Below are 19,570 nucleotides of genomic sequence, written 5' to 3' on the forward strand. Positions count from 1 at the left end.
AAACCAGAGGGGAAGCCTAATTTTACCACACTGTATTTAGACAGTTTGGATTCATTTGAACAAGAAAGTTCCTAGAGCTGTTCGGGGCTTTTTTTTTTTTTTTTTTTTTTTTTTTTTTTGGTCAATATTTAAATAGCACTTTTTAAAGCTTGCCCTAGATAACAACTGTTTATCTAACATACAATTCCAAAGTTGTCAAATCCAATGCCAGCCCAGAGGGGACAGCCAAAACCCATATGTTTATCAAAAAGAAAAGGTCTCTAAACATGTTACATCTACATGATAGTTCTTTTCCTAATCGTAATACCATTCCAACTTACAGGGAACAAAGTCATTATTTCAATCAGGATACATCATTCATAGCTACCTATTATCAGCTTGGCTCTCAACTGAGAGGACATTTGCTGAAACATCTGATTGCCAGATGTGACTAATAACAGGGTCCTTCTTACAAGTTTCTCATTTTAAAAAGTGGCAGAGATTTGTCCAAAAGTTAAACATACAGTTACTCTATGACCCAGCAGTTCCACTCCTAGGCATATACCCAAAAGAACTGAAAACATGTACTCAAAAAAAAATAAAAATAAAAATAAAATAAAAAAAGGTTCACAGCAGCATTATTCACAATAGTCAAAAGGTGGAAATAGCTTAAATATCCATGAGCAGATGAATGGATAAACAAAATGTGGTCCATCCATACAATGGAGTATTATTCGGCCATAAAAAGAAATGAAGTTCCAATACATGCTACAACATGGATGAACCTTGAAAATATTATGCTAAGTGAAAGAAGCCAGACACAAAAGGTCCCATATGATCCATTCACACAAAATATCCAGCGTAGGCAAATGCATGGAGACAGAGAGTAGATTAGTGATTATCAGGTGCTGGGAAGAGGGAGGAATGGGGAGAGACTGCTTAACAGATATGGGGTTTTCATCTGGGGCCATGAAAATGCGCTGGAATTAGAGGTTGTACAACACTGTGAATGTATTAAATACCAATGAATTGGTAACTTTAAAATGGTTAATTTTATGTAATGTGAATTTCACGTCAATTTTTTAAAAAGTGAACAGAACATCAGGAAAGTGTCGGATTACAGCAAGGAGGTGGGTGGCAGAACGGAGCCCTTATAAAGTTCTCCATGTGGTACCAGAAGCCCAGCGTCAGTTTATAAAAGCAATTAGGGCAGCATCACCAGGGCTGTAGTTTAGACTAGGAGCCACTCAGGTTCAGATCAATCCTAAGTCCCTACCCAAGGATTTTCCATGACAGTCTTACAAAGACTATCATTAAGAAATGTCGACCCCTGATCCCAGATGCTGGGCGAGCAGCTCAGGATGCCCCGTGAAGAAGTATGAACTGACCACCTGACACATGAAAATACATTTTTCTTTATCTGTAAAAGGGGAGAAGCGAGAATTCAAGTGCTGCATTCACAGTCTTAAATCAGCCATAACATTTATTAACATCTCTTCAGAGAGATGAATGCACCTTCCTTCCACCAGACACAAAATCACAAACAGCAGTGACTACGTCCTCACCCTGCTCTATTTTTCTGCAGCCCCATTGCTGTGAAACACTGTGTCCAGCTTCTCACGTATCTGGTTTTACAGTCTCCCTTACTGCAATCCCCATCCCGATCCCGCTATGCCTGGAGCTCACCGCAGGGGGAGAAGCACATGCAAAGGGCAGGTGAGCACCAAAGACGAAAGGTGAGTTGTCTGGATAGGAGGGAAGCCTGCATCTGACTCCCTCCTTGACTCTCAGTGGTGGGGGTCTGACACTAGAGCTCCCACTCCCGCTATGTACCCCAACCCCCGCTTCCTCAAAGCTGCTGGGGCGGGGTACCATCCATTGCATGGGTTTCAACACTTATGAAACAGGTTGGGGGGAGGGGGCAGGGTGAAAACCAACATCTGCTAAACACCTACCACGCACCAGGCGCTCTTACGTGCCCCATCCCATTTGATCAGAACCAGAACCCCTCAGGTTAGGCAACATGCTTTCCTAAAGAGAAAACTGATGCACACATGGCATTTATTAACATGTTAACTACCAGACAATTAAGACACTGACAACCCATCCTCTTAAGAATTGAATCTACCTTAATTTTTAACCTCAGAGAACAGCCTTACTAAACCAGAAGGCCGAAGCCTCCATAGGCTTGGCAGACACAGGAATGTAACCTGCAGCGTGAGGAGCGAGCACAGATCAGGTAACTTCGGAGTCGCCTGGGCCTGCACTGGGCGTCTGGCACCTGGCCAGGCCCTTCAGGAAGAAGAGACCTTCCTGAAACAGCAACCACAGACTAGCACCATACTAAAGGCTGACGACTAAATTTGGGGGCTGCAAACCCATGCACACCTTCAGCTTAAACCAAAGAGGAAGAAACAAGGCCTCTCCTTCCTTGGCAGTGTATTAGAGGATGCCCAATGCACACACTTCCTATACAATCAGCTATTCTTACCAGATCGTTCTTGTGAAAGTCTGCAAAGTACTTTCCCAAAATTCTGGTAAATTTCAACAACAATCAATACTTCCCAAATTTAACATTCACGTTTTAGCTTTATAATACGAGTTATAGAATGAATTGTTAATGAATTCTAATTAATTCATCATTAGTTATAGAATCTATAATTCCCATTTTCTATCTCTATGCACTCAAAAGAAACCTACTTCAGTCTTGTGGAAAACATGCTACGTTTACTAAGACACAGATTTGATTCAAATTTCCCTTTCTCCTCCCCCTTAAAAATATACTAAAAATAACTGTCATAACATCTTACTCATCTGAACTCAGTACCTAGCAACTTATTCAGAATATAGCTGACAACCAAAAACTTGCACAAAGACGGAACTCTTAGTCTCTTTTATGAAACTATATCTGCAAGGTTAATGAGCTTTGTTATTTGGGGGGTTTTTTATGGAGTAAAGTGAAAACCAGGAGCAAACCTGTTATAGGAAAGCATACACTGATAGCTACATAAGCTGATAGCAAGACAGCAAGCAGAAAAAGTATTTTAAAACACAAGAACTGGAAAAACAATAATCTTGGTTTATTTAAAATAAAGCAAAAAGTCCTATTTTTATAGTCAAATTGCTATATCAATAAAAGCCAAATAACAAGCAATAAAAATAACTGAGTCAATAAGAAAATTAAATTTTATTTGGCATATTTCATTTTTATGAAGGTAAAAATTTGTTTTATACATTTCAGAAACACAAAACCAAATGTTTAAACTGCTTAACCAGGAAAACATCTGATTGACTAAAGGGGAAAATCCTGAGCTCTTCAGAAAACTTGACAAATCCAGAAAGACTTATTAATACTATATTTGATACTTATATCTAACAACGTATCAAATGAGGCTGGTTTCAAAGTCAACCACATGCTACTCCCAAAGCTGTCTATTCGGGAACTGGCTGGGAGAAAGGAAGGGGATCAGAGAATTTAATATTTAATCAACATGGATCAAGCTTAGAAAAGAGAACAGCTGTTAAAAAAAAAAAACTAAACTGATTATGTGAAACTACAATTCAGTATTAAATCTCATTTAATCATGTCTCTCAGGAAAACTTCTAAACACTAGTGAAAATGAAATAGCCATATCTTAGTCAAGTTATATTAAATAATAAAAGACTTTTTTATCATTTCAATTTATTTTCAAACAATCAGTACGTTGATTTTGAAAAAAGAATCACTTTTCCATCAACTGATGAATGGATAAACAAAATGTGATCTATCCATACAATGGAATATTATGCAACCAAATAAAGGGATGAAGTACTGATACAGGCTACAACACAGGTAACCTTAAAAACAATATGCTCAGTGAAAGAAATCAGACACAAAAGGCTTCATATTGCATGATTTCATGTGTATGAAACGTCCAGAATAGGCAAATCCACAGAGACAGAAAGTAGATTAGTGGTTGCCAGGGGCTGGGAGGTTTAGGTGGAAATGGGAAGTGAGTGTTAATGGGTACAGAGGTTCATTTGGGGGTGATAAAAATGTTCTAAGATTGATTATGGTGATGTGCACACATCTGTCAATATATTAAAAATCACTGAATTGCATACTTTAAATGGTACAGTATGTGAATTATATGTCAAAAAGAGCTGTTATTTAAAAAAGAAAAGCTTAATATCAGCCACTCTAAGAACCTTGTTCATATTCCTTGTTCAGGAAAATTCCACACACCATAACCAATGTTGTTGAAAGAAACAGAAACCTTAGTGCAAACTGGAACACTTCCAGGGGAGTATATGGAATTGGAAATTTAATAGCTACTAAATAAAGTAACATCATGACTAGAGCTATGAAAGCAAACATTTGCATTTGAACTTCCAATGGCAGTGGGACAAAGTTGTTATCTTAGAATCATCAGCTCTGAAAGTGTTCATAAATCACAATTTCTTTCAGGAGCCAGAAAGAACACAGAGTTAATTAAGTTATTCAAGCTGAGAAAATCACTATGAAATGTGTGTTAGAGACCAGAAAAATCCTTTGAAATGTTTTGTTTGCATGGTGTTCCAAAAGTTTTTAACCTCCTGCAATTACTGACACACTGAGTCAGTCGCCTTAGCTGGTAGAAAACATATGACTCCAACAGGCTGTGAATAACAGTTTCTCTAAGGGAAGCTACAGTTTCACAAGTTGGGCCTTTGTTGAGGTGAAATTCTCTCTCAGGTCAGATGACATATGTACCCAGAGTCAACGCTGTCTTTCAGAACAAAGTAGATTGTTTTTCCCTTTCACTTTGTTTCACCAGCCATGCAAATCACAGAAAATGTTATATTACTTTCCATGAGCTGCTTTGCTATGCATCGCTGTTTGTAAGAAAGGATAAGAAAACCATTCAATTTCTTTTATAAATCCTTTATAATTAAATCCAAGGGTTTCCTTTTATCATTTGGTGACCTCTAATTTCTATTTAAGAGACCTAAGCTAGACACTTTCCAGGTGTATTAATTTGGGGGCTACTAAGTCACACTAACTACACAGTAAATACATAGGACCCTGGCATACTAACTATACAGTCAGCAGATCCAGGAGCAAGTGAGTCTTTTATTAACAGAATAATCAGTAAGAACGTTATTAATCCAGTATTTGCTCTGTCCTGCCAGTGAAAAACTTGCCAACAAAAGTGAAATTCATCTTACTGGCAACTAACCTTCCAATCTCTCTCCAAAGTAATGTTCAAACAGAAACTGAAGCACATTTTTTTAATTTAATCACTTCACATTTTCTCCAAGCCATTTCAAAAGTAGTTCTCAAACTTTCAAAATAAAATGGGTTTCCTCTAATGATACCCTGGCTTTATATAACAAATGTGATTTTAAAAATGTGTAAATTATACTTCTATAACTCAATCTTATTTACTTATATTTAAAGGAAGTAAAGAATCCTTTAGAACATTAAGAATTTCACCATGCCCTGCAATTTAGCGGTTAGGTAAATCTGAGTTTCCATATGCTAAATTTATCTAAATAAGGGTTCACAGTTTAAACAAATGAATGAAGAAGAAACCAGTTTTTCATATGAAGAACGCGTACTATGTTCCAGTCACAGAAGCTCAGCTATTCTTAGAGAAGGGTGAGGGATTTAAAGCGCATCTAGTTCAAACTTTATGTTTTACAAACAGGAAGAAACTGAGACAGAGAGATTAAATTATTTTCCCGAAAGTGTTTAACTAGTCAGTGGAGAAAACATCTTAAGATGAAAAGCTAATCTATTGAACAAATTTATTTTTTCAAACAATAATTCTATAAAAGTACTTTTCTTTCAGAACATCACCCTTCCCTGGTTTTAGACAGCTCATTCACAAAACAAAAATTAACATTAATAACCACAAAAAGCATTTCTCATGGGGAAAAGAACTCATTTATGAAGTTACAGAATGCAGTATAATCCACACTTGAGACGTTAACACTTAACAGGGCAGAACTAAATCAATGCGCAATAGTCTCTTTCACTTAAAGTGTCAAAGTCTTAATGGGATATTGTATGTTGATATCCATAAACAAGAATATAAATCACCTGCATGTGGGTTTTCTTCCTCTCTACAAACTACGTGGTAAAAAACCAAAGTTAATATTTCCCATACAATTCAAACACAAATATAAATGATCTAAAAGCTGCTTTCAGTAGCACATCTTTCTTTGGGAGGAAAAAAAAAATGAACAGAATTTAATAGCATTACATAAAAATCCTGGAAATTATGCACAAAGATTATGCTGGAGCTTTGCCGAAAAAAGGGTATGCTGGCTTTCCATGTGCATAAATTATAATCAAATAGGAATTATAAGGAGCTACGGTATTATTAAAGATAAATATACTTCTTGAAATCTCCGTTTTAAAAAGCTTAAAAATGATTGCCTAAACTAAGCCATTCAGCCCCATATTTCCTGAACCCTAAATAAACACTTGGGTTTTCAACCCTCTGAGTTCCTGCCTGGCAGCCTTTTCCGAAGAACCCAGGAGCCCAGGAGCAGGGGACTGCCCACTCTCCCACACCCATAGGCCCATTTCACACGCCCGGGCACTCTCCCCTCTCCTTCCCTAAGTACTTTAATGATCCTACCAGTAGCCTCTATTTAATTAACCACTCAACTATTCCTGGAAAACCAGCTGTTGCCTTCCCTCTCCCTTCTGGTTTGTTCCATGTAAATGTCTGGGCTGTGGTTATTCTTCATTCATTCATTCATGTCACAAATACTGAGCATCTGCTATATGCCAGCTATGTTTCTGGCACTAGAAATACAGCAGTAAATAAAATGTGCAAACATTCCTGCTCTCAAGACACATTCCAGTGGGGTGGAGACAGATCAGAAACAAAATAATTAAGTCAAATGCACATTATACAAGACAGAAAGGAGAGTGGCAGGGCAGTCATTCCAGGAATCACTATTCAGAACAAGGTTCCTGTGAAGGGGATTCCTGAAGTTGGGCCTCCTGGAACCCTTCACAGCTGTCCTGGGGGATGGGACTCGACAGGCTGAGGGCACACTTCAGTCTGCAAACAAGTGATCTACATTTTGGTCTAGGATTTCTTTCATTTTATTGTTCTTTTAATCCTTATTTACCAACATTCACAGGCACCTGTCCCTCAACAGGCATTAGTGGGAAGATACTGGAGACAGATATGCTGCATTGCTCTATAATGGTCAATTGTAAGAATGTAAATTAAAGCTTCTGACAAGCTTGAAAAAAGCACAAACCATTTGTTCAGCAGTGCTCTTTCTTCATATAAACATGCATATACTGTTAATTTTCTTTTCAAAAAAGAAGAGGGTAAACCTTACCTCAGTCTTGCTAAACAAACATACCAGACAAACAGAATTAATGAGATTTTAATGCCTATAATTTCTCTACTCCATAAAATGTTACTTGATGAGTACAAACACTGCCAGTTTGTATGAAAAGGATTCAGGGGTCAACTGGAAAGGGTTCTCAGGGCCCAAGATAGGACAATCTGAGCATAAAAAAAAAAAAAAAAGATATCTGTAATGGAGTGAAATACACCAAAGAAGCTAAAATCCAAGAGTTTACATTGATTCTTGAAAAAAGCCACTGGTCACCTTCACAAGATGTTAAGAAACCAACTCAGCCTGAAAACTGGTGGATAACGGGAAAGAATCAAGCAAATAGAACACAAACTTCTCAACATACACAGTCCCCAAGATCCTAAGATTTCACAATGGCTGAGATAACAACGTGCCTGAAAACATTGAACAGGAAAGAGCTGAATGAAGAAAGGTATAGTTTTTTTTTCTGTTGCTGTTGCTAAGAAAACTGTCCCCGCTTTCAGTAACTCTAGTTGGTGAATCTAATCTCTACGGAGAGTTATTATGTGCTGATTACTTTTCTAAGTACTTAATATTATTTTCTCTTTTAATCCTTAAAACAATTCTACGAAGCGGGGACCAACGTTTTCTAATACAGTCCTTTGGGATTAAATACTGGCTCCACCACTTAGTAGCTTCTTCTAGCTGTGTGACCATTGCAAGTTACTTAACCTCTCTGTGCTTCAGTTCCCTCACCTATAAAATGGAGATAATAAGTCTCCCTATCTCCAGCCCTTTTTGTATAGAGCATATTTGTTTAGGTGATTATTTGATTAATGTCTACTTTCCCTTCTAGGCTGTAGAGTCTAAGAGGGCACAGAGCTCTATCTCCAGAACCTAGTCCAGGCCTCACAAATAGTAGAAACTCACTTGATACTTATTTAATAAATAAATGAGTTTACAGCAGAATACAGTAGAGCTGAATAACTAACTACTCTGGTGTAAACCTCATCCAATATCGCCAGAGTCCCAAAGCTAAAGATTTTCCCATAATTTCTCAGCTATCAAGGGTCACATCATCTTAAGTACCTCTAAGCTCTGGGGACCAGAAGCAGCCCAAGAACAATACTGCCTAAACTCCCTAGAGTTTTTCAGTAAAGAAGCTACCAAACCTGGCAGCTACAGTTTAACTAGGGCAAGTTATTGGTGTTCTGTATTTTGGACACTTGCCCTTTTTCATTTGGGAAACTGACACAATCACAGTCCCTGGTGAGTTCTGAGTTTCAGTACCCAGTTATGCAAGATGTGCACCAAACAGAGTGCCGGAAAAAAGAAATCCCCTTGAGTGCAGTACAAAACGTGACTCCCCAAGCAGAAGAGTTGGTTATTATTTATTGAACGCCTGTTACAATCAAGTCACTATGCTAATAAGTGCTTTACTTGAATAATCATCTCGTTTGAGTCTCCCAATAGGCCTCTGACAGAGGCGCTATCATTCCTAGCTTGCCCAAGGTTCCACAGTTGAGAAATGAGAAATGAATCCAAATGTATGGGAAACCAAAACCCACGCACAGGACCGCTATACTATTCTGCCAAAGGGGGAGCCCTGCAAAAATAAATCAAAAAACAAAGTTGACAGTCTTCATCCTGATCCCTCAACACCAGCAGCAGAGATCTGGCAGAATCACAAAGGATTTTTTTGAGAAAAAGGAAATGTATGAACTGAAGTCACTTGCTACTTCCACAATAAATGTCACACGTCTATCCTAATTCCAGTGTGAACTGTCCCATCTACATGAAAATGTGTGTTTGGGGAGTAGGTACAAAACCCTCACTCTTCCTATCTTACCATTTAGGGAAGCAGTTCTGAAAGTGCGGTGTGCTGACCCCCATGGGTCCCTAAGACTTCTACAGGGCATCTGTGAGATCAAAACTATTTTCATAATAATACTAAGACATTATTTGCCTTTCTCAGTGTTGACACTGGCCTTGATGGTACAAAAGCAAAGGTGGTTAGACTTCTGGTACCTGACTAAACTGGGTGGTGGCACTAAACTGTGCTAGTCATCAGTGAGCTCTGTCCCACCACACACTTGCAGAAGGAAAAAACGGTCATTTGCACTTAAAAATGTCCTCTGATGAAGCAGTAAAATCGAATAACGGTGTTAATTCTTGAGTGCGTGTCTCTTTAATGTTCTGTGGGATGATATGGGAACAGCACCACCCAGAGCACTGACGTGATCGGTTGTCACCAAAAGCATCTGCACACCTGTTTGGGCTGCAAGCTGAACTAGCTGCTTTTTTGATGGAACATCGTTTATACTTGACCCACAGACAGACTATGGTCACTCAGACTTGAGTATCTGGCAGACTGTTCCTGAAAAATGAATGAAATGAGTCTGTCGCTTCAAGGAAAACAACTGAGAGTATTTGTTGCCAAGGATGAAACTCAAACTTTCAAGTGAAAACCAGCATTTTGGAAAGCTTTTATCTGCCACTGTGAAGCTGACATCGCCCCTATATTTAAAGACTTCGCTTATGTCAACATTTGGAAGATCTGCATAACTCAAGAAACCATAATTTTCCAAATGACCAATGCATGACGTTAGAAAATCACACCCAGGGAAAGGTTCATTTAAAAATCCAACGGGGTTTTGATAGCAGATGAAAAAACTGATTAGTAGGATTTCAGATTCCATATTGCAACTAACCCTTAAGAAACTACCACTTCTTGGATGTTGGCACAGTATCGAAGAAAAACATCCACAATTGTCTAAAACAGCTATCAAAATGCTCCTCCACTTTCCAATTATAGATCTCTGAGAGCCAGATTTTCCACACATTCTTCAACATAATGCAACAGACTGAAGGCCAAAGCAGTTAAGAAAATCCAGTTGACAAGCTTAAAAATGGCTAACGTGATAAATATTTATTATGTGTGTATGTGGAATGACTATACTCTCACAATATCGAAATCCAAACAGAAATACCAATTAAGTTACCAATCAACAGAGAGACGAAAATTTAAGCACATGTGCACACACGATAAAAAATGCACTGTGTTCTTTTCAAGATTATTATTCCACAGCAAAGTACATAGGCGACACTGACCAGTAGGTAGAAACACAATTATTATTTGAAGGCTGGCTAGTAGATGAGAACCCCGAAATTTCTTTACTTATTCTATTTGCTTCTGTTTAATTTTTCCTTCTTAGTGATTCTACCTGAAAAGATTACCCTCCTCCCTTCATTCCACCTGAAATTCAGAGAACCATACCCTTAACTTTCTTTACCAAAGGCTAATTCTACTCAAAAGCTGGTCCTCAGAATCAACAGCTTGGCGGGGGGTGGGGGGGTACCTCCCTGGTGGCACAGTGGTTAAGAATCTACCTGCCAATGCAGGGGACATGGGTTCGAGCCCAGGCCTGGGAAGATCCCACATGCCACGGAGCATGGGCACACTAAGCCCATGTGCCACATTACTGAGCCTGTGCTCTAGAGCCCGAGCCACAACTACTGAAGCCCGTGCACCTGGAGCCCGTGCTCCGCAACAAGAGAAGCCACCACAAGGAGAAGCGCGCACCACAACGAAGAGTAGCCCCCGCTCACCTCAACTAAGAGAAAGCCCGCACACAGCCAGCCAGCCAGCCATCAATAAATAAATAAATATTTTTTAAAAAAGAATTAACAGCTGTGTGCTCCTCTGGAAGCCACATAATTTGGTCTGAAGGAGCCTGAATAAACGGTCATCAGAGGCTGCCTGAGTGCCGACTCCACAGCTGTTTGTCGTCTCTGATCCCAGATGTCAAGCCAAATTTTCTGCTTCATCTTATCTCTGCCCCTTGCTACTCGAGAGGCTGTTTCGACCTACACAAGAGTGTCTGCGCAAGGATGCAGGTGAGCAGGGAGTTTCTCTTCAACATGACTTAAAAGTGGACACCAAGCGGTCAGCTATGGGCAAGCACTACCGTGGCAAGGGTTACAAGCTATCCAAGCTACCAGTTGAAGCGAGGGGTGTATCTGAGCAAGCAAACTGCACCCCAAACTAGTGTGTAGCCAGGGCTCCTAGCTGTAGCTGGCAGGGAACCAGGGAGCACAGACTTCCAGTTTGGGACAGCTGCTGGCAAAAGCTGAAGCGCCAAGTACTTCTGTCCACTGTCAATTTGAGGAGTGGACCCAGACAGGGGCTAGACAGGGACTCTTCCAAGTGCCACACATCAGCACATGGTGCAGGGCTCGGTCACTGAGGTGGCCAGTGGGTAACCATCTCTACCAATGCACATCAACAGATCTTCCCCTGAGCTAAAAGCTTGGTTTGGGGGGCAAGTCTTGTTTTGTTTCTGCACCTAACAATGCAATAGCCCCAACATTCCCTTCTACAAATACATGAGTGTTGATGTCGATTTGGAATGACTGTGCACCTTCGTTTAATCTTCCTAGTATTTAAGAGAAAAGATGACTGTATTTTCTGACAGTTTCACTTTCTTTGTGACTCTCTACCTATGAAAGGAAAAACTAACAGTTCTAGACAACACTCCTTACCTTTTTGCTTGTGGCCCAAGACAGAAGGGAACAGCCAGTACCCTCATGGGCCCAGTGGTATGTCCCAAATAGTGTGAAAGGACCCTTCTTCCCATCACTCAAATCAGACTATTTCTTCCTAATCTTTAATAATAATTGCCCCTTACTTTCTGGATCATTTCCAAAATCCTAGTCCTGTGCTGAAAATTCTTTCAACCTTCTCTCTAAGTGACTGGGCACCCTCTCTAAAATTTCACATACAAATTTTATCTTTTACTGATAAAGTTTATTGTTTATTGTCTGATCATCGTATTAGAACAGAATCACCAGGAGGGCAGAAATTTTGGTGTTTTTTTTTCACTGCTGTATCCCCAGCACCTAGAAATGTGCCCAAAACAAAATAGATCATCTGTTGAATGAATGAATGGACAAGCCAGGGGCTCCTGGCTTATTTCATATTCTACAACTTGATTCTGCATTTTCCATTCACACCACAGAAACTTCAAAGGCCTCTCACCCATGCCTGATGTCAAACTGTCCCCACGTCAATTCCAGAAACTTGAAAAGCCATTTCTGGTTCAAAGAATCAAGCCCCTCGCCTGCCCCTGTCATCTTTTTAAATACGGCTAGAAATCCAATCCAGCTGATCTTACTACTGCTCACATCTATCCCCTCATCTCTGCCACCACGGTTGTTACCTTGGTCCAGGCCACTATTGCCTCTGCCTGGGATTTACTGAAACAGCTCACTAATCACCAACCCACATTCCCTAGAACTGAAAGAGTAAACTTTCTCAAATTGCAAATCAGATCACCCAAGCTTCCTGCTCAAAGCCCATCAGTGGCTCCCCATTACCTACAGGATGGAATCCAAACTCCTTCCCAGGTAATCGCAGTTGTCCTTGTCCTGATGAACTATTTAAACTGCCCAGTCCACCAAGAAACGTAACCCCAAGCCTTTGCCCATGCTTCCTCCTCTGCACCGAATGTCCTTTTTATCCACCTGGAAAGCCACTGCTCGACCTCAAGACCCACCAGGTGCGTGCACCTCTCTACTGCATTCCCATCTCTGGACTTGACGACGTTTATACCCTCGAGCTCCCCCAGGTCACAAACCATCATGACTCCACCTGCGCGTCTCCGGGGCCAGGCGCCGTGAGAGCACAACAAAGATGTTCTCAGGGTGAGTGAATGTGCAGAAATGATGAAAGTCCACTTCCCACAAAGCCTGTTCAGACAAATTACAGAGCGGCAGCTTCCTTTCACACTGCCAGGCTAATGCTGGAATCCCCAGTTTATTCAATGGATATTCATTTCTACAGAATCCTCTACTGGTTATTTTTAACCCCAACATCAGAAAAGCAGACAAAGGAAAAGCTAACTGCCAACACTGCGTAGAGAAAAATAACTGCCACAAACCCAAAGATGGGCTAAAAGGAATCTTATGTATACAACCTTAGCCCTCTGTATGAAAAGGGTCTTCTACAAACTATGCTATCATCTCAACTAAGCAGATTTGTACAATGTCAGGAAAATTGAACTGTGCAGTTTCAAAAAAGGTCAGGAAGTTGTGTAGACATGCTCTATTACTGGGGTCCCATCCAGAGGTTTTCAAAATGTGCCGAATAAAGCAAAAATCATGGTCTCAGGGAAACTGTTAAAGGAGAGACTATCATACCAAAAAATCACCGGTTAAGCTAAGCCTTCTATCCTTCCCCATCTCCCATCCAGTGCTAAAACTTTTCCTTATAAATATACAGTGTACACAAATTTAAAGAAAAAGTTAATTTATGAAATTTACACTATGTGAGTTTTTCTTAAAAATCAACAAACTCATTCTGGCGTTTCTTTTTTTTTTTGGTCAGTGTTTTTGAGACCTTTGATCTGTAAGTTGAAAATAAAATTACACATAAATTAACAAAAATGGGTACTGCCAAAGAATCAAAGACCTGGCAATTTCCAGACATACTTAATGATTACATCTGTTTTTATTTTTGAAATTCAAGTAATACACTGTTCAAAGCACCACTTACAAAACTGCTATCATTGTCATACTTAATCTAATATAGTACAGCGCTGCTCCATTCTCTGGAACCTGTCCCACAACCCTTGAGGACAGAGCCTGAGACACTCAGATCCCAAAGGTGCCAAAATGTCAAGCAGGGATTACATCCGCACCCCACTCCACTGGCACCTCCAGACTCCAGAGCAAGAGATACCCTCCTGCAGAGGAAGACACTTGTCACAGCAGAATCTCTTAAGCGAACTACAAAGTGTAGTTTCTGACCTCATCAATGTAGCCTTGCAAGCTCTCGAGGCAGAGAGAATTATGATGTGAAAATATATTTCTACTCTACCCACAAATTCTTCAACTGCTGGCAAAATTAACAGAATAAAGAAAAATTAGGATAAGAATAAAGCACCCTCGCCAGATAAGTAAATGACATGGAACTCCGATCACAAGCAGAGAAAGAAAATATCAACTGAGCACACGGGACTGTGTCAAGGCTGACAATCTACCCAGGCCCTCAGACTCAACCACTTACCAACGCTGATTTACACTATTACTTCTCCTGTCTCTGATTTAAGCTGTTACTTCTCCTTCTGAGGATTCCATTCCCTGGGGCTTTTCACTGTGTAATTATGCAACGTGGGGGCACCACAAAACACAATACAGCTTTACAAATGTTGGCTTTTTAAAAATTAATGTTATTTTCTCTACATACTTCCAAAATAGATGTTCCCCTCAATCCAGAAGACTTTAGTAAAATATAAGGACAATTTTAAAAAAGGATGGGAGAGGATGTTAGTTATTTAGAATTCTTACTTTTGATCCCACTTACTTATACATCATTTCCCAGACCTCAAAGATTTTTGCCCTAAGTGAAAATAAGAAGAGTAAAATAAAAGAAGCAGCTCAGTGAAAACATAAAGAATAGCAGTAAGGATCTTAAGACAGGGACACATCTGAGGGGTTGGGGGAGGGGGTCTAAACTTTCAAATCACCTGGTGGTCTGAGAAGTTCAATATTCTAAAATGCTGCAGTCTATAAGGTAAGACAAATACCATGATAAGAAAGCATTGTTAAATAAATGGAAGCTGAAAATGCAAACATTTTTTTAAAAGAGATTAGGCAAAAGGCAGTGTGCAGTTAGGGGTACATAATTTCATCTAATTCTCAAGGGTCTTGCAGGGCTGAGCCGACGTCCTTATCCCATCAAAGTGAGGCCCAGAGAGGAGAAAAGTTTTATTCTTCACATTTTTGGAAAAAGGCATAGAAAAACATTTTGATGGGGCTCCAGGGTGACCAAATGGATCACAAAGGCAATTTCTTATGGTGCTTCAAAGTTTTGACCACTGAAGGGCTCCGATCCCCTTAACACTCATCAGACCTGCCCCAGAATCTCAGAAACATTAACAGCCAACTGGCAGGATACATATTGTCAAAGTTTTCCTTCCTTCAGAAAAGGTGTCATCTATGTCAGCACTGTCAGGGTGTGAACAGATCTGTGATACCTCACTCACTGGGGGAAAAGTCCCACTGGTCCTGAGATGCCCCCATGATTAGATGTCCAAGAACAACTGATCTGCCTCCAGATGCTGACAGGGGAAAGAGACTGTTTTGTTTTTCCAACACAAATGGGACTGGGGAGGGAGATGACAAGGCAAAGAAATGCACATACCTTTCAACTGGTCAGCAACAACGTTCTGGCCGAGGCGTTCAGTGACCTTCCCATCTTCCATTTCGTACCGGTCATCTAGGTATTTTGCGGTGGCCTCGGAAATGTGAACTTTGCCAGCCACTCCCAGCTGTTCCATGAGATTGGCCAAGTTCACATCATTGGACCACACGTCGAATTTAAACCTCCTCATGCCCAAGATGCCGCACAAGACAGTCCCCGTGTGAACCCCGACGCGCATGTTCACCATCTCTTTCTTCTCTTGGCAGAACTGCTCGATAGCCCTTATCATGCCCAAGCCCATTTCGATGCAGCAGTAGGCATGGTCGGCCCGAGGCTCGGGACACCCGGCCACACAATAGTAGCAGTCTCCCAGGGTGCTGATTTTCTCACACTTGGTCTCCTCGCACAACCGGTCGAAGCGGCCGAACAGATCGTTGAGGAGCCCCACCAGGGCATGGGCGGACTTATTGGCACTCATCTTCGTGAAGCCCACGATATCTGCGAATAAAATACTGACTTCTTCAATCTGCTGCATTTTAAACGGGCGGAAGGCAATAGGGGCTTTCTGTATGGAAGACTTTTTCTTCCTGTTCTTGGGGCTGGAGGTGGCATGCCTTTTGACAGAATTCTCGCTCTCCTCGTCCCCCTGCTTCATCAAGTCATCAGCTATGATTCTTGGCATCACAGAATGAATCATCCTCTCTTTCAGGGCTTTTTCCACTTCCAGATCCTTTCCATGCATAATTGACTGGCCCACCTTGAGGAAGGTGCTCCTGGATCTCACCTGGGACATGATGAACAGGTGGATCCCAATGGCGTGAATGCAGACGTGGAGCAGGGCTCGGCTCAGCAGCTCCCAGTGCAGGGCCTCTGCTCCAGGTGAGGGGAAGCAGGCTTTGTCTTGGAAATGATAGCCAAAGGTCTCAAAAAGAACAGAATAGGCCACTCCCAAAATCAAGCTCAAGTACAAAGGTAAGTGCATGACGGTGTAGAGCAAAAAGAGCACTTCAATGCACATGGAAAAGCTCCCCACTTGAGATAAGCAAGTGTCTGTGGGCCTGGCTGCCCGAGTATGATTGAAGCTGTCAACTCGTCCTGAGAAGGGCGTCAAAACCTGAAACTGGGCAGCCAGGGTCAGGGCGAACACCAGGAGGGTGAGAACCAGCGAGGTCCACACGTAATGCCGGGCGTACAGCTTGGTGAAGGTAAACAGAAAAAAGCCCACACACACCACGAGGAAGCACAGAGCAGGGGCTACCATGACAGTCAGTTTGGATCTCATGTGGACCCCAAAATAGATGCTCCAGAGAAGGCAGGCGAAGCCAATGTAGAAGAGCGCATACCGGAAGCGGCGCTGGGTCTGCGGGAAGCAGCGCTCCATGCAAGCCTCCTCCAGGTTCATGGAGTCGAATTTGAGGTCCCACCACCGGCTGGAGGCCCTCTCGAACAGCTGAGGCAGCTTCTTTTTCCTGCGCAGGCGGCCTCCGGCGCCCATTCTCCGGGGGACCCCCCCTGAGTCCCCGGAGCTGCTACAGCTGGAGGAGATACTGTACTTGCAGTGTTTCGGGTGGCTGTTGGAGGACAGCTGCTTGGGGTTGATTTTGACCCTCACGCTGTTGCTGTCTCCGCTGGAGTCGCAACTCACCTCGGTGCTGTGGTGCTGCAGCAGCTGCTGGTGGGGCGGGGAAGCCATGTTGCCGAGCGCTCGGAAGCCTCCCGGCCGGGGTCACCAGGACCTGTCAGCGAGACAACCAGAGTTACACTGGGATCTGTTCCTGCAGGTACGCACACCTGAAGGCCACGAGCTCCACCGGTTTCCTAAGTGGGGGGCCCCGGCGGTCTGCTGGGAAAGGCACCGTCTGCTCACAACAACCGGGTAATGTCTGAGCGCCTCTCCACCGTCCCCCCTCGAGGCCAACCGCAGCCACCGGGCCGGACATGGAACACCCGGGGGTCCGAGCGCGGGCCGCCCCCGCGCCCGTCCAGCGCCGCCCGAGCCCACAGTGCGTTTCCTACGCGCGCACTCGCCTGCTCCGCCGCCGGCTCCGGAGGGAAAGTCCAGCCGAGCCCTCTCACGCCGCGGGCCGCTCTTGCAAACACAGCTCTCCCGGCGGCCGCCGCGGGCCCCTCATGCTGCACACAGAGCGGCGCCTCGGCCGCTTCAAGGCCGGCGGCCGGACCCCCGCCCCCGCCCCGTGCCCGGCGCCCTCACGCTCGGCAGCTCCGCGGGCGGCGGGCGGGCTGCGAGGCCCGGCGCGAGTTTGTGGATCCCGCGGCGCTGCGGCCGCCCCCGTTGGCGCGGCTCGTCTAGCGGGGCCTGACCCGGCCGCGCCGCCCTCCCGGCCTCCGGGGCCAACCCCGCGCCCCGGAGCCGCCGAGCGCAGGGCGCGGCGGGCGCGGGCCCCTCAGCCGGCGGCCCGTGCGCGGCGCTGCCGCAAAGCCCGCTCCCGGGACGCCCGCCCGCCCACGCCTGGGGCGGCCTCCCGAGCTAAAGATGCCGCCGCGGCCGCAGCCGCAGCCGAGCCCCACGATGCCGCTGCCTCATGTCGAAAGAGCCGCCGCCGCCGCCACCATCTCCAGCCCTCTCCCTCTCCCCCTCCCGCTGTCACTGACAGACTCGCGCCCGCGTCGCCCCTCGCCCCGCCACAGCGCGCACGCGCAGCCCGCGCACGCCGCCGCCGGGCCCGGGTACGCGCACAGTGCGCGCGCCGGGACGGCAGGGGTGCAGGAGGGGGGCGGGCCGCGCGCTGAGGCACCGCCCTCCGCCGAGGCCGCGCTGTATCCAGGGCGCGGACTGCAAGCACTGTGGGGTCTGCGGGACTGCGGGCACGTTGAGAGACCACCGTTCCCCGCGGCTCGACACCCCAAGACCCGCTCCGGGAAACCTAAGGGCATCTGCTAGTTAGGGAGCAACTGGGGTGTGACGTTTTGGACATGAAAATGTTTGCCCTTCTGCTCGGCACACCTTGTTTATAAATGGAAGTTTGCAACTATTGCATGTGCCTAAAGGGAAGATCCCCTTTCTTCGTAAGCAATGAGCAAGTGTCACCCGGGGCCCTAGGCCCTCCCTGAGCGCGTTTGGGGCGACCACCGCAGTGCAATCCGAGCCCCAGCCTCTGCTGGCCCAGCCTGGCGGGCCTCCAGGGCGCTGTGGTTGGCCCTAGAAAGCTGATGACACTGAGAAGCAACTCCTCCAGCCCCAGGGAGTTTCCCTTCCCAACCTTGGGTCGTCTCCCCCTTCTCCTGAAAAACTGTTTTTCCCTTTCCACAAATGAAGTTTTCAAAAGAGTCTGCTACTCCCATGGCAGTGTGACAGTGGCCTCTTGAGCATTGTCTGCAACGTGAAGTACAGTCCTCTGCTCCCCAGGGCACCAGTCCTGACCCTTCTCCTCCACACACTTCACAGTACCTCCTGACAGTCATGGGGGTCTGCGCCCTCCTTGCCTCGCCGGGTTTCACTGTTGAATTAGAAAATAAAGTATCAATAAAATGTGGCTTGTCTATAGCGTGGAATACTATTCAGCCATAAAAAGGAGTGGCGTGCTGATTCATGTTGCAACCCAGGTGAACCTTGAAAACATGATGCTAAGTGAAAAAAGTCAGTCAGGAAAGACTGCATATTGTATGATTCCATATATATGAAATGTCCAGAATAGGCAAAGCCATCGAGACAGAAAGCAAATTAGTGATTGCCAGGGAGTGGGGGTGATGGGAATGAGGAGGGAGTGCTAGTGGGTGAGGGGCTTCCTTGGCGGGTAATGGAAATGTTCCCCAACTAGATGGTGGTGGTCACACAACACTGTGAAAGTACTGAATGCCACTGAACTGTACACTTTAAAATGGTTCAAATGGTAAATTTTATGTTGTGTATTTTACCACAATAAAGAAAAAAGAAAACCAAAAAGTAACACAGTGTCTTTGCCATGGTTTTTCTGCAAAAAGTGCATAACCTCCATCTAATCATGAGAAAACATAAGATGAACCCAAATTGAGAAGTGTTTTTCCAAGTTATTTATCAGTACCCATTCAAAGTGTCAAGGTCATGAAAGACAAAAAAAAAAGACTGAGAAACTGTCA

The 19,570-nt window shown here is 43.9% G+C and overlaps 1 protein-coding gene across 1 annotated transcript in view; it reads right to left on the reverse strand.

The window, feature by feature from the left end:
- Window positions 1-17,771, reverse strand: part of ADCY9 (adenylate cyclase 9) — a 122,654-nt gene extending 104,883 nt beyond the window's left edge. The window contains exons 1-2 of the mRNA XM_059037423.2: window positions 17,522-17,771; window positions 15,494-17,229 (exon numbers count right to left, since the gene is read on the reverse strand). Coding sequence (XP_058893406.1) covers window positions 15,494-17,186 — 1,693 coding nt within the window. The 5' untranslated portion in view covers window positions 17,187-17,229; window positions 17,522-17,771. The remainder of the gene's footprint in view (window positions 1-15,493; window positions 17,230-17,521) is intronic.
- Between the last annotated feature and the right edge of the window lie 1,799 nt (window positions 17,772-19,570).

Source organism: Kogia breviceps, chromosome 14 (assembly GCF_026419965.1).
Source record: "Kogia breviceps isolate mKogBre1 chromosome 14, mKogBre1 haplotype 1, whole genome shotgun sequence".
Classification (NCBI taxonomy): Eukaryota; Metazoa; Chordata; class Mammalia; order Artiodactyla; family Physeteridae; genus Kogia; species Kogia breviceps.